At 36.2% G+C, this 27,421-nt stretch overlaps 1 protein-coding gene across 1 annotated transcript; it reads left to right on the top strand.

The window, feature by feature from the left end:
* Positions 1-22,981, top strand: LOC106881630 (death effector domain-containing protein). Its single transcript, XM_014932094.3, has 4 exons — positions 1-4,585; positions 14,770-15,015; positions 17,011-17,265; positions 19,077-22,981. Exons 1-4 carry the CDS (start codon positions 4,102-4,104, stop codon positions 19,184-19,186), a joined length of 1,095 nt encoding a protein of 364 aa, XP_014787580.1. The 5' UTR covers positions 1-4,101; the 3' UTR covers positions 19,187-22,981.
* The last annotated feature ends 4,440 nt before the right edge of the window (positions 22,982-27,421 follow it).

Here is a 27,421-nt window from a genome sequence, read left to right as displayed (position 1 = left end):
AGTAATGCAGTATGATCATTTCATGCAACTCCATTTAATTGAACAATGCAATCATTGCATCAATTTAAAATACAGAGCAATCTTCAGCTGCACAAAGACATAGAATTTAATTAAATTAGAACAGATAGACACATTAGTATAACTATACCTAAAATCTCCAAGAAGTTAAAGAGATAGACAAAAAACATGCTGTTTCACTCCAGTTTAGAAAGTTGGGAAAGAAACCAGTTACATTAAGTTTATATGTTGATTGAATACATGTACTATCTTACCTCATAGTTACTTTCATCAGGCCATATGAGTTAGAGAGAGAGAGAGTATGTGTGTGTACCCTCATCTAGACATCATGTGTGCATTTGACTTTGAATTAGGATACTAAGTTCAGGTGAGTGAACGGGAGCTGTCAGCCCAGAAAATACTGTGTATATGGTCAGCACTGAATTAGCTGGAGAGTTATTTCAAAGCATTTCATAGAAGATAAAACCAACCAACCCCCTTGAGGTTCATTCTATCTTTTTGATCTCTTTTTTTTAAGTGTTAGGAACAGACTACTACTTTCAAAAATCTCGCACATCCGCCTTTGAGCCTAATGAGGTTGACATGGCTGATATTTAGAAGTAAAAATATAAAGAGGGAGGGAATTAAAATTACAAGTTTGAGAGGCAGGGCTGAAGAAATGTTTGTTTGCTATAAGGTTTGTGGAGTGAGACACAGCAGAAGTGATAAGGTGAAGCAGAGTGGTTTTCAGAGTTTGCAATTTTAGAGATGTGAAGATCACAGAAGAAATGGAAGGAAAAGAAAATACATATGTAGGTTACTGCTTCCTGCATATTGGTAACTAAAAGATTGCCTATCTGTTGGATGACATCATCATCATTTGCCTCTTCCTTTACCGACATCCTAACCATTATAGTTATCTATTAAGCATTTCACATCCTTGGTTTGTCCCTACTCAATAAGTGCATCAACTCTTTAGTGTTTGGCACTTCTTTTTTTTTCACAACCATCAGATTACAAACAGCTCCTCACAAATGCAGGTTCAAGAGATGGTTGTGATTTGTAAAACATTTTGAGTAGGAACTAGAAAGAGAAGTATGAACACGTAATGTGCATGAACTCATAAAACAGAAGAGAAGAATAAAAATTGGTCCCTTATTTATCAGCACTGAAAAGATGAAAGGCGAAGCTGACCTTGGCAGAAATTGAACTCAGAATGCAGAGAGCTGGAACATATACCCACAAAGTATTTAATCTGCTGCCCTAATGACTAACAGTTTAACACTTTTTTTGTTTTTGAGATACACCTGTAGTATCCCAAATGTAAGAACACTGCTCTAATTTTAAGGAGTTCACTGTTAAGCCAACTATCAGTATCAGATCCTCCTGTGCTTTTGAGCACATTAGGTAGCATGTTGATGTCACAGGATTCTGTTGGCTGTAGTTTTTCTCTACATCCACACATGCAATATTGGCCTTTCTCATGTCAGTTATGAATATTCTGCACTATGTTTTCGGCCTACCTCTCTTTCTTTTTCCTTCTGATGGTGTCCATTTGAAAGTTGTTTTAAGGCAATTACAGCTATCAAAACACCCAGCCTCATTGGTGATCTCTCCTAAAACTCTCACAATTACAAATGACTTCTCTTTCTAGCAATCTCACAATCACTAATGATCTCTCATACAATCTCACCAATCCTGGTGATTTCTCCTATTTCGCACTAACAACAATAAACTGTGACCCCAGAGCTATCCTTCTTTTTGGCTAGAAAATACTTAGACTTCTAACAGGTATTAACTCTCTACAAAGCACAACTCCACACTGCAATGCTGCTCTTACTTCTAGGATAGCGTTGCTGCTGTTACACCTATGAACATCCCGATTCATAACCAATAAAAAGACATTTTACTTATAGACACTGGATCACTCGCCAATTCAAACTTTAACCCATAGATGCACAGTGTCCTTACTCTAATTTTCCAACTACATGTATAATGACATCTACATCTTGGAGTTAGTTGGCTGCACACCACCATAAAACAGCTGATACCTTGACCTCTTTTCCTCTTGTCACCTATATTGCACACTCTCTCTAACTCCGCACTCTGGAATTTCTTCTCTACCAATATTTTTCATCCAATCATTGACTTAAACCAGCCACATCCAGCACAAATATTCTTCCATGTTTTATGTTAAAACCAGCCAGTTCTGGCCTCTTACATCTAGCCTACAATATCATTCTAAAAATATACAATTACACCACTGAAATCTCAAAGCTACGAGATAATGCATGATTAATTCAAAACAACGTGGATAAATAAGCATTACATCTGACAGAGTGATGTGAACGTTAAAGATTTATGGTGATCATTAATTGCATTAATCTCTTGGTCTCAGGAAAGTGGGTGCCATGGAGTGTGTGAAGAATATCTGCACACCAGTTTCTTTCCATCTAAACTGTTACAAAAGATAAATAAATAAAGTCAGCAATTGTTCAAAGATGGAGTACTCACTCTTATAATCAAGAAGTAGTTTTTTTAACTTTTGGGATGTAATCACTGCTGTGTAGTATGATCTCCATAAAAGAGGTAACAGCTACCAGTGTCACAATGTCAACTGTTTAAGATGCAGTGCAAATGAAAGTTGAGTGGTTAAGAAGTTTATTTCACATCTACATGGTTTTGATTTCAATCCCACTGCATGACACCTTTAGAAAATGTCCTCTACCATAGCCTTGACCAAAGTCTTGTGAGTGAAATTTGCTTGGTAGAAACTGGTATGGAAGCATGTAAAAAGCAACCTGGTTTAATATCACATCCTGGTTGAATGTGCTTTCAATAGAATTCACTGTTTAAAGATTTGGTTCATGATTTTGATCTGGGGATAACTTCCTTCCTTCTTCTAATCAGGTATCAGACACTCTGAAAAGAAGATATCTGCCTTTGCCTTGTGGTTTGACTCACAATATTTCAGCTACATGTCACTCAAACTCAAATATAGTAGTGTTTATTTAGGAACAACAAAGGTAACTGGGGGAATCCATTACTAAGTCAATGACACTAGTTTAGGGCTGAGAGCAAAAGAAAGTAACATTCACTGCTAATAATCATAAAATATGACGAATTCTGTACACTGATAGGAAGGCTGTAGTTATCCATGGGTTCATGAAGTAACATAATGGAAGCTGACGGGAGGAGAAAATACTGTACTTTGTGGTGAATCTGATTCAGTGTTCGAAACCATCACAAGAGAGAGCAATGCTTCTCCCACTCTTTGTGCCTGTACGCGCGCGCGCGTTTATATATGGATGGATGTACGGATATATGTCGATGTATACAAACACATGTAAAAAAAAAATTAATAAAAAGATTTTTTATGCATCAAGTTTGAAATAGTATCCGCACATGGGTTTAGTTGTGATGACTAAAACAAATTAATATAGTCACTAATTGCACTCTAAAATAATGTTACATGACATAATTCAACTATAAATACATTTAAACTCATTTTGTTTATCGTCTTTCCAGTTGTTTTACTGTTATATTAGCTATCACACACACACACACATATACTTGATAATATTTTGTTGCCCCTTAGATCTTCCTTACCATACAACTATAATACAGTCGTTTTTAATTTATTTTCCTATACTTTCACTACAAACGGATTTTCTTAATTGTTTCTTGTTGAATGTTAGTATTACATTCTGTCTATATTCACGAACAAGTATGCGGTTATACTTCTTTTATTCTCTCATTCCGATATTCAGTCTTGCAGTTTCTCTATTTAATATACTGAAACCTTTATTCTGAAGCCAACTGTTATTCCGGAATAAGAATTAAATAACGCACAAGGGAACGATACGTGAGAGTGGTAGGGGAATTAGAGAGTGGGGCGGGATCAGTTAGTAAGAGTAAAATAGTGTTTAAGATTTAGATCTAAGACTTCAATTCAGTTACGTATGTGCATTAAATTAAGCTACAAATGATTAATATCACAGCTATGGAGTCCTTCCAATGATAGGGGGTCACGAAGGATAAAGAAAGAATATCAACAAACAGGAAAACATTCAAAGGTGCAGAAATTTGTGTGACAGGCTCAAAATGGCGGTTGATGGTGAAAAAGCTCTTCGACAATCTAAGGTGGAGAACTGTCAACAGATGCTCTCTCTTAATGAAATGTTCCATCTTGTCGGAGATAGGCTGACCCCGAAAGAAGTAGTGTGCCTCACCAAAAACGGACTCTCCGATGTCTCTTCAAACTTAGGAAAAGACTCAAAAAGCCCCTCGGATGCTAGTGTTTGTAATAACAACACGGCCAGCAGTAGTAGAACAGTTCGTTCTCATGCGACGGAAGCTAAAAACATTTCATCTCCTCCACAAAGCTCTTCTTCCAGACCAAGAGTGACGAACGAAATCGACCAGAGATCTTTGATGAAAAAGGTGAACGATGGCTACGACTACTTCATGGCTTTAGAAAGGGCAGGTATGGTCGACGGTACGAACTTCGGCAAGATCCTGCATGCTCTTGCAATCACAGGCCGACAGGACCTCCTCCCTTACGTCACCCTTCGTCGACGAAAAACTGGTAAGTTTATTACAGAAATAATGATAATAGTTATAGGAGTCATGTTGATCATATTATTAACCACAGCAAAAATAAAGAAACGGTAAAATAGAACTGAACATGCATGTATACATGCACAAACATATACATACATACACAGACATGTATGTATATGTAATTTATTTGTGTAAGCATACATGTATGTATAAAGAATTGCTGTGTGTATGTGTTATTGTTATTATTTTGCCTCCAGGTTAGCAATGACCAAAGGCGTTCCGAGTATGACCATTTCGTATTTTATTTAGACAATATATCTAAGATTACATTTGCCAATGTGTCCTAAAGACAGTAAGGATGGGATTTGAGGGAGATTTGGCTAATACTTCTAGTAGGTCGAGCGACCACATAAAAGCTCCCTCGTTAGCTTATGATTCTCTCTCTATATATATATGTGGACACTTATACTCAGTTTTTCTGTTCATGCGATATAGAAGTCTTTCGAAACCATAATTATTGTATTAGATATATATACACACACCATACGATAGTTTTTAGATTTGATACATACGATATTGTAAGACATTTAAAATAGTATATTAACACACTAGCGCTAATGAACGCACACGTATACATGTAAACAAATACTTTATATAATATATGTATAGGCTATATATATATATATATATATATATATATATATATATACATTGATTTGGATGTATTATATACACTTTTGAGTCGACATCAATCACAATTTTTTTTAAACCTTTGAATGTGTACTTTATTGTACAGTAAACTTGTTTTTGTTATTTCAATCCAACTATATTTATTTCGAAAATCATAGGGTGTGACTTGTGACTAGTCAACTTTAATGTTGGTGCTTGTGTGTGTATATATATCTATGTAATATATATATATATATATATATATATATATGAGACCCATCTTCTATACCGACCCTTTTGCTAATGTCTTTGTGTATGAAAACCACACTGCTTCCTGGCGAGGAAACAAACATGAAGAAGTTAATATAAAGCGATTGGACGGATCATTTTCGTATGTGTATTGGCGAAAGAAATTCATAATTTTTAAGATAAAAAAATCTCGACTCATCGGAAGTGTGTAAACATTTGCTTTAGAATCCATGATAAATGTATGGGCTTATATTCGTATGCAAGTGAATGGGATAGATAAACTGCTAATTTTCTGAAGGAAAGAGAGTGAATGTATTATAGTTGGGTCGAAGAGAGTGAATGTATTATATATAGTTGGGTCGAATTTGTATGGTAGTTATTTTTTATGAAAGGTACCTGCAACCCCACTTAGCAGATTCGAACTCAAACCCGGGATGAAAGTAACTACTAGAATATCGGCCATGTTCACTATTTATTTATTCCCCACTTTTTTCTCTCTCGTGTGTGTGTGTGTGTGTATATATATATGTATGTATACATTGGTGTAATAACAATGAACAGTAAATGTCCCTCCTCATATCTCCCCCCCCCTTAACTAACGCGATTATTATTTGCATATATATATATATATGTGTGTGTGTATTGAACTGCTTACTACAACCAAAACGTAAATGATCAATCTATTTTTCTCCCACTTTCAACTAAAAAATATTTTAAAATACAATGAGTAAAAAATTTTCATTGTTTATCGTTCTTTGTCTTATAACTCGTGTGTATGTATGCACACACACACACACACACACACACACACACACATATATACATACATATATATATATATATATATATATATATAGGCGCCATGGTGATCTTGTTCTTAGTGAACTGAGTTGGCTATTCGGTTTCGATTCCAAGACCAAGGTTTTAAAATTTTCACTTCATTTAAAATGTCGACTTAATAGCTATGAGAAGAGGCATGAATGCCGTAATTCCCCACAGACGTCAGTAAGTACTGATTTTCTAAAGTAAAAAAAGAGTGGAAATAAATCATGGATGTATGTATATATTCCCAAAGATATATGGTGTGTTTTGTGTACACACATAGATACAAGAATATTCCTACTTTCACTGTTTTTTTTTATTATTTAATCAAGGAGTCTTCTTTCCCCATTCCTATACGGGAAGCAGTTGTTTCTCTTCCTCTTCAGTAATATTTATTTTCTTATCTCCCCCTTATTAACCATTGTATGTTTATTTTTCTACATCTCCCACTCCACGTTTAATCAGCCATTCTAATGGTTTTTATTGTCGGTAATATTAGGGTTTTTTCTTATGTTAAAAAACGCTAGAGCCCCTACTAGCCTGGCCAGGGAGTTAGTGTTGTGAGCCTCTGCCCGATCAGGTTTCGTTCAACGAGACTTTATTACCATGTTACCTTTTTTTTTAATATGGACGACCCAGTTGATTTTGTTGGTTCAGCTCTGCTGCACAGCACCCAGACTTTCATAGGTGGGTGATCTTTGTGTGTATAGAAGAAAAAAAAAGGTAGAGTAGTACTGCATTAGGGTTAGTATCTGCATATATATCTTTCTATAAGATATTTTAATCGGGATTGTTTTTTTCTTTTAGTTTTTTTTTTTCCATTTTCAATACACATCCAGTCATGAAAGTATTTCCAACCCAGCTGCTTCGTTATAGGATGAATTTTTAAAAGCATTGGATAAGATCATCTTCCTCCTCATCATCAACACTGTTTTGACGTCCGACATTGCATAATCGTGCATGCGCCTACAATTTCCATTTCCCTCACATCCCTTTATCCGTGTCTGCATGATGTTTGTTGTATGGAATCACAAACATGTCGTTCCTCTAATGTTTTTCCCACTACTGTCAATACATACATGCAAACACACAGAGACACACAATCAAAAAGTTACCAAAAGACTTGAATTATTATTCTTAGATAAGTTCCAAATATCTAAGCTTGAGAAGAATTTTCTTCTTCCGTTTATTATAACCAATGCGTTTATGTATGTATGTATATATATTAAATCGCAAATTAAACGTAGCTCTAGTAATGTAAACATTATCAGTCACACACCACAGTGTATGTAATTTGTTTATATGCTCATTTGCTGCGGGATATCATCCTGGGAAAGATCCCTACACAACACCGAGTATTAATGAACACCAAATGCCCCATACTGAGTGAAACAACTTGCCTCAGATGACTGAGAATGGTAGATACTGGTATTTCACCGTTATTATGGCTTATCAATATCATGTACTTGGATCAACCTCAAAACAAAACAGAGTGAAATTTATTTACTGATGTGCTGCATCATAGCACATGGGACAAAAAAAAATTTTAAGCAGCTCTAGTAATGTAAACACTATCAGTTGCTCATACATAGTGTATGTGTTTTGTTTATACACTCATTTGCTGTGGGATAGCAGCTGGGGAAAGCTCCCTACATGATGCCAAGTGTTAAAGAACACTGAGTGCAATGTCCGTTCTTCTATGCTTGCGTGGAACAGACAAAATTTGTTGAAACAAATTGTCTACAGACAGACACCCTTCCTTTCATCAAATCTTACCTGTTTTCAAGCAAAGTCTTATTTCCCCTTGGCCTGTCAGGTTTTTCTCGTAGAAAACTGGAAACGAACATCATTTGCATCATGTGTGTGTGTATGTGTATATATGAATGTAAATGGAACTTGTGGAAGATGGAGATCCAAGAAGACATGGGATAAAGTAGTGAAGACTGATCTGAAAATGTTGAGCCTCATGGAGGGGATGACAGAAACACTAAATTGAATGGTGATGTGTTGTGCTTGAAAATACTTGTCCATCTCAGCAAAAAGGAGTTCCTGTCAAGCTTTGACCCACAACTCATCTTCCCCCCACATATATATATATATATATCGAGTGAGAGATGTATACATATACATGCACACACGACGTTCTTCTTTCAGGTTCTGTCTCTCAAATTCACTCACAAGACTGGTTGGCTTGAAGCTTATAGTGGCAGTTACTTGCCCAAGGTTTTTGTGACTGACCCTGAGATCAAATGTTATAGGCTTGGTAATCCTCTACAGTGTGAGGACTGAAGGCATGAGATGTTCTGGATTGCAATATAATATATTAGGAAAGTCAAAATGTTGTTGGCAGAAAGACAGACAGAATGTTAATCCTTTCAGGTAAATGGCCCTGTTTGATATGTAGAAGAGGTGTTTGTAGAAATCCCATATGGTGTACATGGTACAAACTATGGACTTATAAGAGCTGCAGTGAAATCACATGAAGGTTAACAGAGAAATTAAACTTTGTGGCAGATGCGTAGGTGCAATAAATGTTTAAGCCACAAAGGAAATAAGTTTTCTGGAATGCCCAGGAGGATTATTAGAAGTGGTAAGTAATTTGTTACCTAGGAGACTTAATTAGCATTGGAGGGAAATGTACTGAAAGTTTAGTTGCTAGAATAACGATTGGCTGGAGAAAGTTCCGAGAGCTATTACCTCTGTTGGTAACCAAAAGCCTATCTCAGAGTGGAAGGCAGATTCTATGTCGCATGTTAGTATATGAACAGCAATGCTACATGGTTGTGAGATTTGGGCCATGAATACAGAGGATATGTGAAGACTAGAAAGAAATGAAGCCGGATGTGCAATGTCAGTGTGCTTGTATGACAAAGTACAAAGATGTTGAGAGAAAAATTGGGCTTAGGAAGCATCAGATGTGGTCTGCGAGAGAGAAGACTATGTTGGTATGGTTTTATGATGCAGATGGATCAGAACAGCTGTATAAAGAAGTGTTGATTGCTAGATGTGGGTGGAATTTGTGGAAGACAAAGACTCAGGAAGACATAGGATGATGTAGTGACAGGATGATGACCTGAAAATACTGAGCCTCATGCAAGAGATGACAAAAATACAAAGATGAATGGTGATATGTTGTGCTTGAAAAAACTTGTCCATCTCAGCAAAAAAGGAGGTCCTGTAAGTCTTGACCCACAACTCTTCTTCTAACACCCATTGCTCCATTAATCTTCTGCAATACTATACACTCATGTTCTGTAAATCCTTGCATCTATCTATCCTTGCACTTTGGATTGTATCTTTATCACTGTTCTTTATAACCTTTCCTCTTCCCAGAGGTACTCCTATTTCCTTCATTTTCCTTCTCCCAAACTGATAATCACTATCCACCACTGTCCCAATAGCTGTAGCGATTTACTCTGTCCATTTATCTGAAGCCTAAACTAATATTTTGATTGTGAATTTTTCCTTTTTGAATATATATATATATATATATATAATGTTGGGTAACCTAGGAAGTGTACTTAGGCCACCATGCGTAATATCAAGAAATATGGCATACACATATTGAATATAATTTTATCAAATTCCTTGGTGCTTCTACAAAATAATGAAATGGATACTAATTTTCAAAAGAAAAATATTTATTAGCTTAAAATAAAATTAAATAAAACAAATTTCTCATTTGTATAATTCCTCTTCTTTCTCTGACTCTCTCTCATTATGTGTATGTGTGAAATGTTCCTTTACTCGTTACCTGCCTCCCAAGTTTAGTATGTGCTCTCATCCCGAACTTCTCTATATCTCTCATTTACCCCCCCCCCCCTCTCTATGTGATGTAAAGCATGACTACAGAAATCAACCAACCAACTAACCAACATTTTATATTGGCTATTGTTATATAGAAATTGTGCAGCATTAGCAATATATTTGAGTGGGTAAAATAGACTTCCAGCACATGGATCATGAGTTCACATCTGCTGGAAGTATTTTGATTTGCACCTCTGAACAAGACACATAGGTTCAGCAAGTTCTCAGTTCAGCCATTTGTGAAAATTTAAATATAAGACAGGAATCTACCTGCATTAGAATACAAAGTTAAAATGATAAAATCAGATTCTTAGAAAATAAATGATGGTCGAACGCTTGTATTCTATTACTTGCATATGTATTATGCATGTGCTTGAAAATATTTTTCTTTGCTGGTTTTTGGAGAGGAGGATAGTTTAGTATAGGCTTTCTTAATTGGTGTCAGTATGTAAATGATTTTCTCACAAAGAGGGCTTTACTGAAGTGCCCTCTGTTGCAAGCATTCAAGTCAGTAGTGTTTAGCCCCAGTTCAGCCTCAATCCAATAGACTTATAACTGGGCATTCTAGCCTTGACCATCCTGTTTTCTATGTTTCTTTCCCTCTTTTTGTGATAGCATTAGAAATTGGTCTGCTGGCAACTCTATATCTTTTTATTTTTAGCTAAGTAAACTTTATGTAAAAGACTTCCTCTGCTTCTTAGATGGTACACCTATCTTTTATAGCCTAAATTACTACTAATCTACTATCATATTGGTTAGTGGATTACAGAAGGTTGTCTTCTAGAAATACCATTTTGTCTTCTGTGTTGGTGTTCTCCTTCTAGTTAAGGTTTTTACTTTGACCTCACAAACCACTAATATATCTTGAGAGCACATTTCTCACCATAGATGGACTTGTATTCTTGAACATTTCTTTTTGGATCTGCATCATCATTATCATCATCACCATTTTCCACACTGGCATGGGTTGGGTAGTTTGACAGGTGCTGCATCAGCTTCCATTCTTTGTTTTGGTTTGGTTTCTACAGCTGGATGCCCTTCCTAATACCAACCATAGAATAAAATATATTTACTTCTTAGTTCCACTTTATCAATAGATGACTAGTTAGTGAATTTCCTTTCCCTGAAGTGTATGTTATTGCACAATGAGTTTATATTAGAAGATTAATGCTTTCTTTCAACTATAATTCATCCATTCTTGTAATTTTTTTAACATTTTCATTGAAATCTTCTACCCTAAAATTCACCTTCTTCTCGAGTTTTGACAAAGACCTTGTAGAACTGATCTTATTTGTTATAACATGAGACATATGTTGAGATTTCAGTGGTTATCATGTCATGAATCTAAGCATTACAATACAATACCCCTCTCATAAGAGCCACTCTTGTCATGAGACTAATACATCTTCTGTTATGAGCAAAGTATTACTCCTGTCATCAACCTGGTACTATTCCTGTCAAAGTATTACTCCTGTCATCAACCTGGTACTATTCCTGTCAAAGTATTACTCCTGTCATCAACCTGGTACTATTCCTGTCAAAGTATTACTCCTGTCATCAACCAGGTACTATTCCTGTGATAGGGGCAGTGATAGGCACTGCCCCTATGACAAGCCTGGCACCATTCCTCTGAGCCAGTTACCAACCCTACCACAAGCCTAGTAAAGCTCTATTATGAGCCTGACACTGAACCTATCCCAACACCACTTAGCTGATCTTGTAAACCATCCAAACAGCTACAGATCAATATAATCCTATTTATAGTTTTTTTCTTTATAACAAATTATCTTCTCAACATACTTGAGGCTATCATAATTTTACTTATCATTTGATTATTTACACCTCTTTGTGTTGCTTTCTTAGGTATTGTGGAAAATTCGAAAGGAAGCAGTACCACTCCTTGATAGAAACAATAGAAATGACAACGAGCAGAATAAATTGGAGAAACTCTTGTATAGTTCCATACCCTGTTGCCAAAACTTAAATTATGTAAATGGTCATAATTAACATGATCAGTGAAATTTTTCAATTTAGACTTGAATGTTCTTCCAGTTTTTTTATTGTGATAAGCAAGCTACTTACCACACAGCCATTTTTTAAAATTAAATATTTGGATGGAAATTCTATTTCTATTTTATATCAAAAGTGATTCTATATTTTAAATTGTGTGACAAAACAAAACATTAAGTTGTCCATGGTAGAAGCCTAACCATCCTCTCCATGTTATCTTCCTAATATAGAAAGTTGCCCCTTCACTTTCTAACATTTGTTTTATCTTCTGTCACAACATGCTCAATATGGTGTTAGGAAATGGATGGGAAAAGCAGGGATAGCCTAGGCAGTGTGATAGCAGATGCTATTTATGCATGACAGGAGAATTTGGATTTGTATGTATGATATCACACTTATCATTTATGCATGTCCAAATTTTATGTTCGAAATATATCCAGTTGGATAATATGTTTCTGGAATTTGATAATTTGTAACAAGTAAATAGAAGCAGACTAATTTGGCAATCCTTGAATTCAAAACATTATTTTAGTTTTGTCATTTTTCATTGAGTTATCATTTTATCTGGCAGCTAGTAAAGAATTTATTTTTGTTCTGGAGTTGTGCCTGTAACCAACTTGCTTATTATAGGCTTGAAGCATTTTGCATTATTGTTCATTGTTATCGTTGTTGTACACATATAAAACATTTATATGCATACACACACACACATATATTCTTTTATTTGTTTGTCATTTGACCATGACCATGCTGTAGCACCACCTTGAAGGGTTTTAATTGAACCCCAGGATTTATTTTTTTGAAACCTAGTATTTATTCTATCAGTCCTTTTGCTGAATCACTAAGTTATGGGAGCGTAAACACACCAATACCGGTTGTCAAATGGTAATGGAGAGGCAGACATAAAGGCATACACACACACACACACACATATATATATATACGATGGGCTTCTTTCAGTTTCCATGTGCCAAATCCACTCACAAGGCTTTGGTCAGCCCAAGGCTATAGTAGAAGACACTTGCCCAAGGTTCCACACAGTGGGACTGAACCATGTGGTTGGGAAGCAAGCTTCTTACCACAGCCATGCCTGTATATATATCATCTTCTTCTTCATTTAGCATCTGTTTTCTATGCGTGCATGGGTTAGACAGAAAATTGGAACTGGTAAGCTGACTCCAGTCTGTTTTGGTTTGGTTCCTACAATTGGATGCCCTTTCTAACATCAGCCATTCCATAGAGTGTACTAGGTGTCTTTTATGTATCACTGGCACAGGTGCCTTTTACGTGTCACCAGCATAGATACCTTTTTACATGTTACCAGCAGGTACCTCACACGTGTTACTGTCACCAGCACTAGCCATGACGAAAATTTCACTTCTCGTGAAGTGTCTTCTGAAGCCTAGCAAATTGCCAAAAGTTTTGGTCTCTCTCTCTGTCTGTGTGTGTGTGAGATAAACAAAGAATTTATCTCTACCTACCTCCTCATCACATGTACTCACATGCCAAAAAAAAGCCACCTTCAGGCAGACTTTTAGTCAAGCTCCTGAGTAAGGCTGATAAGCCTTCAGCTTAAAGTATGACCATAAAATGAAAGACATGTAAAAAAAAATATGGAGGCATGAAATAACATTAATAGTTCTTTCTATGCATAAATAAAATTTATCATGTAAAATTTTTTTTAAGTCAAAACTTTACCCAGTCTTTTGGTTACCACTGATTTTTAGTGATTTGTCTTGTCTAAAATTTCATCTGATTATGTGGAATTGAAGCTTCAGTGAATTTTTCCCTTCTTTTTGCTGGAATTTTCCAGTTTCCCATATTCTGGCTTTCAATGTTCTTTCCAATGCATTGTTTTCTCCTCCCTTCCAGTCTTGGTTTACCACCTTTCAATCTTGGTGTCAATATGTAACATCATTTCAGTATAATTTTTCCCATTTGTAAATTCCAATTTGACTTCAAAAAACCATTTGAAACAAACTTCAAGTTGTCTCATGATATAAATGAAGTTGTTTTTTTTTTTTTTTTTTTGAGAAAAGAACTCAATACAAGGGAACTGACATGGATTTCTTCTCAGAGAAAGGATTTGGCCAATAACAAAATTGCTACTTGATGTCTCATTTCAGACCAACATAAGGAGTACTTTACAGCCAAAGAATATATAAAAGTTTAAGGAGTTCCAAATTTTTTCACTGCTTGTCATACAATTTCTGAATAGGCTAAATTTATTCTCCAATAAATATTCATCTTGTACTTCTACTTCAATAGTTATACCTCTTAGTTTACATTTTGCTGGCTGTGAGAACTAAAGTGTTGTCTCAAAATGCTCTTTTGATTGCAATGTATGATGGACATTTACACTGCAGTCAAAGTCTGAGAGGACAATGTTGACTAAAATTATTGAAGTGGAAGTGATAGTGGCTATTGTATTATCTTGTAACTTTCAGAACTCAACACTGCAAGCCAATAAAACATTAAGCTGTTATACAGAGCACATGTTCCTCACATCACTGAAGTGAGAATCCTCTTCTCATTGTGTCCATGTATATATTAAAAAGTTTATCATCTCTACAGTTGAGGCCAGTAGTTTGAGTATATTAATTGACTTATGTTTTTAGTGCTGACATTCCTAATGGGGAGTTTCTTTTACAGTTACACCTGATCCTGTTGATGAATACCTTGAAGAAACCTCTCGTAATGGCCAGAAGAGACCCATCGACTCTTCTTTGTCTTCAACCACAAAAGGCTCAACTGCCACTGTAACTGGGACCCCAGCCAAAAGACCAAGAAAATCTCGTGCTGGCCGTAGCAACCGTAAATCAAAAACCCGGATATCACAAGATAGTGACATGAACAAATCACAGGATTCGGATGACATTAAAAAGAAAGTAACTTGCGGTGAGTGCTGTTTGCTATCTCTTTTCACCTGTTGCAACATATGTAGTGTGTAGTACAGACTGACAGTTGTGTATGGCAATGGTGGGTGTCTTGAGTGCCGTCTTGATGTAATATAGAGCAATAAGCACAATTGTATTGGGATATAATTGTACTGTCCTTAATATGTGATGTGGTCAAACACTGTCTAATGTGTTTAGTTATTACAGTATTTGTGATATTTATTGTATGATTTAAAAAAAAAACTGTAGAGAAACTCTAAACCTTGTCACTGCTGTAAAACACAATGCTGTAATTGTTTTTAGATATTTCTATCTTTATACCAAACAGTTACTGTGTTACTGTAAACTTCATTGTGACTGCTTTTATAGAAACACTACATTATGAATAGGTAAGATTTGAAACAGCATTCATAAGTGGGACTCTGATACAAGAGTTCTATGGTTTTGAGGAGTGTGGAACCACCTCTTAGCCACTTATTTTTCCTAGGTTTAATCTGACCCTGAATAGTAGCACCTGTTAGGGTCCCAGCTATGGGTTAACTAGCATGTGAAGCACTGGGAATGAAGGTCCCCTAGTTCTTGTTAGGACTTTCTTCTTGGAGAAAGTAAATTTGTATTAAAAAAACCCCTGAAATGCAGTTAATTTCTGGTCGTCTCAACCTTTGCTGTGCCACTGGTTTTATAGCTGATTGCATTGAAAAGTGGGCTCTGTGCTGTGCAACACTTCACCCACTCAAAACAAATTCATGCACATGAATTTCTTGTACTCTTGGAACTTACTGATTTTAAGAAGCAGTCATGAGTTGACTTTCATGACATTATGAATGATTTGGTTTCTGTTCCTCATCAGGCGCCCCATATCTGTTATGTTTGTGTATGTGTCAGAGGACGTGTTTGCAATGTTAGATTTTTTCATTTGTCATGTCAACCAAACTTATTGACACGTTCAAATTCTATTGGATATAAAGAATAAAAAGTTTTGAATGGTACAGCAATACACTATAATACAAAAAAATGGACTATATACCTGTTGTAATTTAGTTATCCATAGTCTGATGATATTTCGGAATACAATTCCTTCTTCAGATATTCTTAGATGGAGTCGCTGCTATAATCGAATATAGCAGCGACTCCATCTAAGAATGTCTGAAGAAAGAATGGTATTCCGAAATATCATCAGACTATGGATAACTAAATTACAACAGGTATATAGTCCATTTTTTGTATTATAGTGCATTGTTGTACCATTCAAAACTTTTATTCTTTACATACAATACATAATGCTTCAAGCGAACTGCAATACTCTCCTATCTTCATTGGATATATATGTATTTGTGTTGGAATGGAATATGTGAATTATTTGGTCTGTATTATTGCTCTTTCTGAGACACAATTGTCATGTGGAGGCCAGCTAATTTAAATGGCTGGGATATCACTTTATCTTTTGGTAAACTGACAGATGAAAAATGAGAGGGTGGTGTTGGCTTTGCAATCAAAGAGAACTCAGGCCATGGTATTGCAGGTTTGTGAGATCAAGCCTAGCATGAGCGCATTTACATAAAGCATTGGTAGATATGGTCAGTGAATACCAAACCATTTGATACTATAGTCATCGTCATCATCATTGGTTTAACATCCCCTTTTCCATGCTTGCATGAGGCAAACGGAATATTTTGAGGTGGATTTTCTGTGGCCGGTTGCCCTTCTTTTTACCAACCCTCTTCTATTCCCTGACTAGGTACTATTTTTCCATGACGACCCAGAAAATTGGAAATACAAGACACATGAGTGATACTCATTTATAAGTATCACACACTATCAAGGTAAGAAGATAGTAAAACACACACGAACGATGGGCTTTTTTCCAGTTTTCTTCTACCAAATTCACTCGCAAGACTTTGGTCAGGTTGGAGCTACTGTAGAGTTTGATAATAATTTGTTTATTGTATTTCGTGGAGTGAAGTAAACATACTGTTGACTAAATTCTCTTTTTCAGATATTCGGTTGAGAGTCCGTGCTGAGTACTGCCATCATGAAAATGTGCTTGAAGGCAATGTCTTCTCAAATAAACCTGAGTTACTTGAAAGGCAGTTTGAAAAATTTGCCCAGGCCAACACAATCCTTAAATCTCGGGACCTCGGTTCCATTATTTGTGATATAAAATTCTCAGAACTCACTTATTTGGATGCATTCTGGCGAGATTATATTAATGGCTCATTATTGGAAGCTCTTAAAGGCGTGTTTATCACAGGTAAGTTACTTGTTCATTTATATATCAGAACTAGAGGAGAAGTTTCAGGTGTGGAAGCAAGGTCTAGAATTGAAGGGCCTTAGAGTCAACCTAGCTAAAACCAAAATCCTAATAAGTAGGAAGGTAGATAAAACACAAACCCCTTCAGGTAGATGGCCCTGCTCAGTATGTAGAAAAGGAGTAGGTAGTAACTCTATAAGATGTACCCGGTGCAAGCTATGGACACATAAGAGGTGCAGCAACATCAAAGGCAAGTTAACTAGCAAGTTAGTTTTTGTTTGTGGCAGATGTTCAGGTGCAATAAAGACTGCAAACAAACAGGAAACAACTTCTATCTCATTCCAGGGTGAAAAACTAGAGGTAGTCGATAGCTTCCGCTATCTGGGCGACCAAGTTAGTAGTGGGGGTGGGTGCGCTGAAAGTGTAGCTGCTAGAATAAGAATAGCCTGGGCAAAGTTTAGAGAGCTCTTACCCCTGCTGGCGACAAAGGGACTCTCACTCAGAGTAAAAGGCAGACTGTATGACGCATGCGTACGAACAACCATGCTACATGGCAGTGAAACATGGGCTGTAACTGCTGAGGACATACGTAAGCTCGCAAGGAATGAAGCCAGTATGCTCCGTTGGATGTGTAATGTCAATGTGAATACCCGTCAGAGTGTAAGTATCTTGAGAGAAAAGCTGAACATTAGAAGCATCAGTTGTGGCGTGCAAGAGAGACGATTGCGCTGGTATGGACATGTGGTGAGAATGGAGGAGGATAGCTGCGTGAAAAAGTGCCACACCCTAACAGTTGAGGGAACCCGTGGAAGAGGTAGGCCCAGGAAGACCTGGGCTGAGGTGGTGAGGCAAGACCTTCGTACATTGGGCCTCACCGAGGCGATGACTACGGACCGAGACCTTTGGAAATGGGCTGTGCGTGAGAAGACCCGGCAAGCCAAGTAAGATCGTTGCCAGTGCCCCTGGACTGGTTCTTGTGCGGGTGGCACATGAGATGCACCATTTTGAGCGTGGCCGTTGCCAGTACCGCCTGACTGGCTCCTGTAGGATTTTCGAGCGAGATCGTTGCCAGTGCCCCTGGACTGGCTTGTGCGGGTGGCACATAAAAGACACCATTTCGAGCGTGGCCGTTTTCGTGCGGGTGACACGTAAAAGCACCCACTACACTCTCTGAGTGGTTGGCGTTAGGAAGGGCATCCAGCTGTAGAAACTCTGCCAAATCAGACTGGAGCCTGTTTCACCAGTCCTCAGTCAAATCGTCCAACCCATGCTAGCATGGAAAGCGGACGTTAAACGATGATGATGATGATATATATATATATATATATAGCAATGTTAATTCTCTACATATATTAGCATGAATTTAATTGGGATACACAAATGACTGTCAGTAGGATGTTAGGCTGTCAAGCCATGATCAGACCAACAAGATATTAATTTTATACGCAGTGACTATAAAACAATCGGGCGACTATGAACAAAGTAAAATACATGTATTGGTGTAGAATTAACACAGCTTAGGTTTGTATGATGGAATGTAGGATGTGTTTTTGTTATTAACATTGTATATTGTCAGTTATGAAAGCTAGTTCAAGTGTACAAACAATTCCTACACCATCAGTAGAGTTTGTGGTGCCTTACCAAACCCATAATTCATTATTACATCTACATTACAACTTGCTAATGTTCAACATCAAGACACAGTCATAGCACACACACACACACACACTAAAGAGTTAAAGTTATTTGATTTACTTTAATGTATGAAAGATTATCATCTTCTAATGTTATTAATAATACCTCTTTTGCAGAGTCCTTGAAACAGGCTGTTGGTCATGAAGCCATCAAGTTACTTGTTAATGTGGATGAAGATGATTATGAAGCAGGTCGACTGAAGTTACTCCAGAATCTCCAAGATTAAAGAACAAGGCTGACATTAACATTTTTTTTTTAATTATTATTAATATTAAATAAAAAAAATATTTTTTTGGTTAATTTTTTAGCCCAAATAGTGGTAGCTGAAATTAACGGCTGCTAGCATGTCCCTCTAGATTTAGGGGTTGGGGGAGGATGGTGTGGGCGGTGGGGAGTATAGGGGTGCCCTAAATACCATTGACGGTTGTTACATCACCGTTGACATTATTACATGGTGCTAGCTATTTTCCCCCCCATGCAACCTGAAGACTCACCCGAGTGATTGTCTTTCTCCTTCCCACCATTTCTTCTAGCTATTTCTGTCAGCAGCAACCGTTTCTTCAAATGCTCACATGTAAATGATGTGCTGTATGTCAGAGCGCCACATGTGACAGCACGCCTGCCACATGTTGCAATGAGCCAGGTAGGTGGCAGCACTTAATATTGGAGTGGCATGACACATGCGGCGGCACAACACATATTCTGCAATGCACTGTGTGTCAGAGTACCACATGTTACAATATGCTACATGTTGGCTTACTATGTATGCTCCATGCCATAGTTTTGGAAATTCCTGCAGATTTTCTTTATATCAAAATAAATATATATATGTACATACATAGATTATATATATTTATATATATACACATTGATATATATATAGTTTCTGTATGTGTGTGTGTGTATATATATATATATATATATATAGGTACACTGGTGGAATACATAATTATTTTATAATGTATGCATGTGTGTGTGTTGGATGTATAAACAGGATAAAAATTACTTGATACGTGTAGTGGAGGTTTATTTATTCATTCGGAGCTGATATTTTTTCTCTGTTGCTGCTTAGAGTAAGCAACAGAGTGAATCATTTTGCTGTGTGTGATCATTGAAGTGACATGAAGATGTCTTTTTTTTTTTTTTTTTTTTTTGTCACCTGAAGGAGTGAATATAGAAAGGATTGGATGGTTACTGTTTGTGTTTAAAATAAGTGTCCTCTTTACACACAAACGTTAGAGTAATATATACATATGTATGTGTGTGTTTATATCTATATATCTATATATATGTATTATATATTGCCGACATGAGAACATAATTATGAATTCCCTCTTCAAGCTATGTGTGTGCGTATATATATATATATGTGTGTGTGAGTATATATTATATATATATGTGCTACATATATATGTGTATATACATGCATATACATATACGCACATGTGAGTATATATGTGCGTATGTATATATACACACATGCATATGTATAAATATATATATATACACACACTCATGCATGCATACACATTCACATATATTCTAAGGGAGATGAAGTTGATACACCTAGGTAATAAATCAATATACATATGAGTATGGCCAATGCTAGGTGGGTGGAGGTGCTTTTAAAGAGAGTTAAAGAATATATATACAGCCTTAATATTTTTCTCAGAAATCTACAAAAAAAAAAAAACCTGTGTTATTATGATTTTTAGGAATTTTTTTTCTTGTATTATTTTTCATTTATTTTATTTTTTCAAACAAAAATTTAAGCATTTTGAAATTTATTTTTATAATTCAAAAGTTTTTTTGTTGTAATTCTCTGAATGTTTTATGCTCTGTGTGTGTGTGTGTGTATACAAATGTGTGCATATGCTTAGTTATATGTATATATATATATATATATATATATATATATATATAAACATTTGTATATATTTATATATGAACATATATATACATGTGTGTGTGTGTGTGTATATATACACGTGTGTGTATGTGTATATGGATATATATGTATATATATATGTTTGTGTGCATATATATATATGTTTGTGTGCATATATATATATATGTGTGTGTGTGCATATATATATATGTGTGTGTGTGTATATATATATATATGTGTATGTATATATATGTATATATATATATGTATGTAAATATATGTATATATGTGTGTGTGTGTGTATATGTCATAGACACATCTTCCTCTAATCTATCTGCTACTGGTCTAAAATAACTGAAATTATGTTATTTCTTCCAGTATATTGTCAAATAGCTATTTTACAATCTTAACACTTGTTTCTAATTAACTTGTTATTAAACAGGTGTAAATTACTGCAGCACAAGTGTGGGTTTGCAGCTGACCTAACCAATCTATTTTTCAAACTTGGCTCTTATGATTATTTACATGTTTCACTTGGACTGCTTATTAACCGCAGTCTAGACACTGTACAATCTGCCTGGAACTGAAAGTGGTGGCAGTCTCTGACTGTTTTCATTCAGTATCAAATATTTATAACACTGAGATCAAAATTATATTATGTCCTCCTTTTGGAGTACATGATTCAAATATCTTTTTAAACATTGACTCTTCAAGAAAATTATAATAAAAATTGTTGGAAGAACTATTAGCCAATTATCTTCCAAATACTTTTTTATTCAATTGTCACCTGATGTCTTAAAGTGCCTCAAGATATTGGCACTGATTTAAGAAAATCTTGTTCTTATATTCTTCTATGTTTCTTAGTCATTCAATGTAGACTGATTTTTGATGCCTCCACAGAAAAAATAATAAAAACAAAAAACAAAGAATACAAATACCAACTGTTGCATAGAGCTAAACGGCTATTCATCCCAAACATTCATATAGAAATTATTTTTTATTTTTATAGCAGTCAATTGTTCTTGTGTGATTTCTGTACAATGTTAGTGGGAGTTTGGGCGGGGGGGGGGGGGGGGGCATGGTAATTTCTCAGAACTGAATGGCACAGACCGTCTGATTTGTGCCTGATTTCCAAGACTGATGATTGGACACCATCACTTACAGTTTGTTCTTCAGCAAATGAATACTTTCGCCACACACACACACACACACACACACACATTGACTGGAGTGAATCAATAAGATGCTGGACAACCAACTGAATTGTTAATAATGTTTAATATCACACCACTGCTGCTTACTCCTGTGTCCATGAGTAAAGGCCAGTTGAACCTGTTCTGGACTCAACCCACCTAGTTGTAAAAAGAGCATCAAGGAGTAGATACAGACCACTGCTGTAAACAATGAGTGTTTTGTTAACTTATAGTGCTGGACTCAGTTTTCTGCTGTGTGGCTGGAGAACAACAGGAAACTCCTTCAGTCTCTTCTCCTCAGAGAGACCCTGAAACCAAGAGGACTGCCAGGAATTCACTCTCCTTGTGGTATCCTCAATGGTAGCTTATCCAAAATGGCAGAAGACAGCAACAACTACTGAGTGAAATAATTTTAATTCTACAGTTCATTGATCAGTTGGTTGCCATTTTGTATGTTTTCTGTAATGACTTTAAATTAAACTACACATTGTTGTGAAGCCGTCTGTTTCTTTCCTTCTATATTTCTCTCCCTCTCTCTCTCCCTCCCCTTCTTACCTTCAGAAATGGCAACTGCAGTTCTATTAAATTTGCCACTAATGTTTTGACTACAAAGAGATGATATCTTGATATCTTGGATAATTTTCTAAAATTGTATAGAGAAATCTAGTGATGATATTGATTACATTTTTTTTGCCCCAAATGGACCAGAAGTTTAGGTTATGCTACTGCCTAAATTAGGTCTTAAAACTGACCAATGAGGAGGAATTCTCAAGTAAAATGCCTGGATTATAAGAATTCATCTGATTGACTAATTCCTGATGGAGGCATATAATAGAACTTTCAGAGATCACAAGAGTAAAGCTGTTTTTTTTTTTTTTTTTGAAGTTGTTGAATAAAGTCTAAGGTTTGGAGTAAGACCAAAACTAGTTCTATGACTCAACATTGCTTTATCACTTTTGTACTTCATACTTTATTATTGTTGTTGCTGGTGGTGATGTTTGGCTGTAGTTGAAGATGATGGTAGTGCTGTTGTTTTTACTGTTGCTAATTTGGAAATATTTTCAAATTCTTTCCTTTCGCATAGATTTTGTACAACAAACTCTACATATTGACCCTTTTTTTTTTTGTATTATTTTTCACTCTATCCGTCTCTCTGTTTCTGTAGATGTGTGTGAATATCATCATTTTCTCATTTAACGTCCATTGTCCATGCTGGCATGGGTTGCATGGTTTGACCAGGGCTGGTGAGCTGAGAGGGGGCTGCACCAGACTCCAGTCTGATTTGGCATGGTTTCTACAGCTGGATGCCCTTCCTAATGCCAATATATATATATATATATATATATATATATATATATATATGTTATATATATAAAATATGTGTGTATGTATGTATATCTCATTACCATCATTTAAATGTCTGCTTTTCCGTGTTTGCTTGAGTTGGTTGGGTCTCTCCAACACGGTGCCTTGCCATATGTTGCATTCTTTTGTCATCCAAGCATTGAGAAAAATATCTTTTACTACTGCACTGAATGCTAACTATTCTCTTACATCTGCCACATGCAAATACTTTGTAGTCAGCTTGCTTGCAATCCCAGTCATCTATATCTAGTTCTCTTAAAGGTCACCTGATCTACAAGTCGTGGTATTCTGTCAGGGGCTGTCTCCAGCTCACTAAATGTTAGATGGAGAGGTTTATTCTTAGCTAAAAAAATTTTCTTACACTTGTCCCATATATGAAAAGAGCATGAAAAGTACTTGAGCCTGGCACAAATTCTAGCTACATCCCTAAATAACATTATCATTGTCAACTTGAACAAGAGCAAAAAGATGTACTGGAGAGATTGACAACTACAGAAGCATAATAAATTTTGGTTGAAGTTTTTGAATGTATCTGAGAGAGTTTATAGCAAAATTAGTTCAGGATAGAAGTAGCTTAGAAAAGATGTTTAGATAAGTGTCAAATAAAGTTGTGTATACTATATTTCTCACACAATAGCTGCAAGAGAATGTCTTAACTAAGACAACTGTTCTAGTTGGTATTTGTTGACAGTTTCCACCTCACAGTCTGTTGAGCAATATAAAAAAAATGTTGGTAAATTGTAAGAATTGTTCAGGTCAATTTTGATCTATAGATCAGGGTGTCTTGCATTGTAGTCTGCATTGAGGAGACAAGATGTAGATAGATGGACTGTAAGAATTGTTCAAGCAGTATATAAAAGTGATGTCACAAAAGTTAGTGAATAAGCAGCTGTGTGCTAGATATCATAGACTGACAGAATCCAGACTTCATATGTAGTAGCATCCAAGAACAGTTATCAGTAGGAGCACCTATCAATTTGGGTTCATGATCCAATCTAATCATTCACTAGATGTAGTTTCTATTATCTAAGTGATTTAGTCTACACTAGATATAGATAAAAACCTATGAAATTAGTGAAAATATTTCAATTTCATGGATAAGAAATTTTAATTCCATGTTAGAAGCAGGAAAGTTGTATCATAAATGAATCAGTAGCTAAATAAATCTAAGGAGAGGTAATTTGTGATATATATATATATATATATATATATATACACATATACATCACACGTGTATATATGCTTGTAAATATATATGAACAGGCATATCCATGTAGTTAAGAAGTTCATTTACCAATCATGTGATTGTGGGTTCAGTCCCACTATGCAGCACCTCTACTATGATCCCAGAGCTTTGTGAACGAATTTGGTGGACAGAAACAGAAATGTATCCATTATGCATGTGTAAGTGTCACTTTTGACCATGGAGGCAAAATGTGACCCATCAACTCTTCAGCTAGTAACTCAACATAACAACCTGACTAGCTGTGGCTCCTTATTAAATCTGATACTCTAGTGTCACTAAAAATTGTGTGGGGTTACACTCCAGATGTGTCATGTTTCTATTAGCAACAACCATTCCTTTATTCTGGACAATTAATCAGCTCTTCTCAATTGTTGACTGTATCACCCCCACCAAAAAAAAAACTCTTTTCTCATAATAAAGAAGTTTATTTTGCAACCATGGGGTTTTAAGTTTGATCCCAGTGTGTTGTACCTTGAACTTTCATAACTTTTGGTTGACCAAAGGTTTGTGAGTTAAATTTGTTTGTTGGAGACTATGTAGAAACTTGGTAGTTGGAACCTTGTTTTGGGGTGACAGACTTAAATGGTTCCCATGTTTAATACCATCACATGGCCCTTGGTGCCTTTAGCAGAGTCCTCTCTGCTGCTAGTATTTATGTCATATCCCTGCTCTGAAGAAACTTCAACTAATTGCAGATACTCTTGGAAGACTATTTAGAACTACATTTTCCACTAGCATATTTATGACAGTATTATTTGAGCGGAAATTTGGTCACTATTTCTAGCATATTGATGCATCAGAATATGAAGCTGTAAGTTGAAGAAGAAAATTGAATCAGGTCCCTCTTGCTTCTCCCAATAATCTGTTGTTAGATTGACATTGACAATAACGTATTGTTTAGAAATATATACTGATAAATAAGCGCCTGATAGAGTTGGAAAACCCTGGGTAAATGTTTCTGGAGATCTGTGTTTGTGTGCATGCGCCTGTGTATGTTTACACCTGTCTTAACAACTCTTGCTGTGTTGTATTCTTTTACACCCTGCATTTAACGGGTCGACCTAAAAGATCGATAAAATTAGTACCAGATTAGATTAAGTACTGAGATCGATTCAGTGTTTGAAGAAGATGGCTGCAGTGTAGTCATAACTGAAGCGAGCAAATGAATTAGAGAGGCTAGGAGATTTTAGTAGCATATTTCTCGCATCGCACAAGAAAGTGTTACATGGCAGAGTTGCTTCCCCTGAATCAATTTTCAAACTAGCTACGAAGTTCTCTTTCTTGATCTCCAAATGATGGAGTGTACAGTTGGTTGGATTCTTTGTCCTACATCTCGGCGATACATAAATGGTTTTATTTTATAGAGGTTATTAGAATAAAAAATTCAAGTCTTTTGTTTTAATTCCATCCACATCCAGTATTCAATATAAGAATATAAAAATCTATTTCACTAACTTTGATGGTACCGTATTTGGTCAAACTAAAGGGTTGGGGCTGATGGGTGTATGTGATTTGTTTTTAAAAACAATAATGAATAATGCAAAAATATATTTATTTATAAAGTCTAAACTGAACATGGAATGAAATATATTAATTTATAAACTTTAAACTGAACTTCATTTGTTTAAATTCTACGGAAACAAGCGAAGGTGGACGAGTGACAGATAGATAGATAGATAGATAGACAGACACACAGACAGATAGATAGATAGACAGACAGACACACAGACAGATAGATAGATAGATAGACACACAGACACACAGACAGATAGATAGATAGACACACAGACAGACAGATAGATAGATAGCTCCGGCCAGGCAGGCAGGCAGACAGACAGACAGATAGATAGCTCCGGCCGGTCAGTAACCAAAGAATCAACTCAAACCAGCAGTAACGTTCCTTGTCAGATTTTTCTACTTTCACTTCTGACAGCTAATACCATGACAGTGCCAAATATTCTAATAGGTATAAAACAACTTGCTGCGAACGAATATGAAGAAAAAAAACGCGCGCTCGCGAACGGAGTGGGGGTGGGAAGAGGCCTCGGAACATTCGCATCCTGAATGTCCCGAGACGCCTCACCGGAGCCAAGAAACAAAAGAAAAATAGTGTAATAGATGTAAAACGACTTGCTCTGAACGAATATGAAAAAAAACAAAAAAACATGCGCTCCCGCGAAAGGCTGGGTGGGGAGAGGACTCGGAACATTCACATCGTCACATATATTTAAATGTTGTACTGAAACAACCATTTCTCTTTGTGTGTGTGTGTGTCTGTGATGATGTGAATGTTCCGAGCCCTCTCCCCACCCCCCGTTCGCGAGCGCGCATTTTTCCTTCATATTCGTTCCCAGCAAGTTGTTTTACACCTATTAGACTATTTTTTGTCACCGGGTCAAACACTATAATTCAGAGGCCGTGGAATGACGATATGTGACGATGTAAATGTTCTGAGTCCTCTCCCCACCCCGCCTTTCGCGGGAGCGCATATTCGTTCACAGCACGTTGTTTTACACCTATTAGAATTTTTTTTATTTTATTTCCCACCGGGTCAAACCCTTTAGTTTGACCCCGTATTTATGGCTCCCGTTATGGGTTAGCCGTAATGGATACTTAATACTATAAAATTTGATAATATATGTATGAATATCTATCACTCTCTCTCATATATATATTTAGAGAATGTTAGTTATGGCCAGTTCATAGGGTTACCCAGGGTTTCCATAAAGCGTTTAACTTTATACGCATCTCGACAGACCCTAATGGCAG

This window comes from Octopus bimaculoides, chromosome 20 (genome assembly GCF_046866305.1).
Source record: "Octopus bimaculoides isolate indiv1 chromosome 20, ASM4686630v1, whole genome shotgun sequence".
In the NCBI taxonomy this organism is placed as follows: Eukaryota; Metazoa; Mollusca; class Cephalopoda; order Octopoda; family Octopodidae; genus Octopus; species Octopus bimaculoides.
Note: the sequence above shows the minus strand (reverse complement) of the source record. Positions and strands in the feature narration are given on the sequence as shown.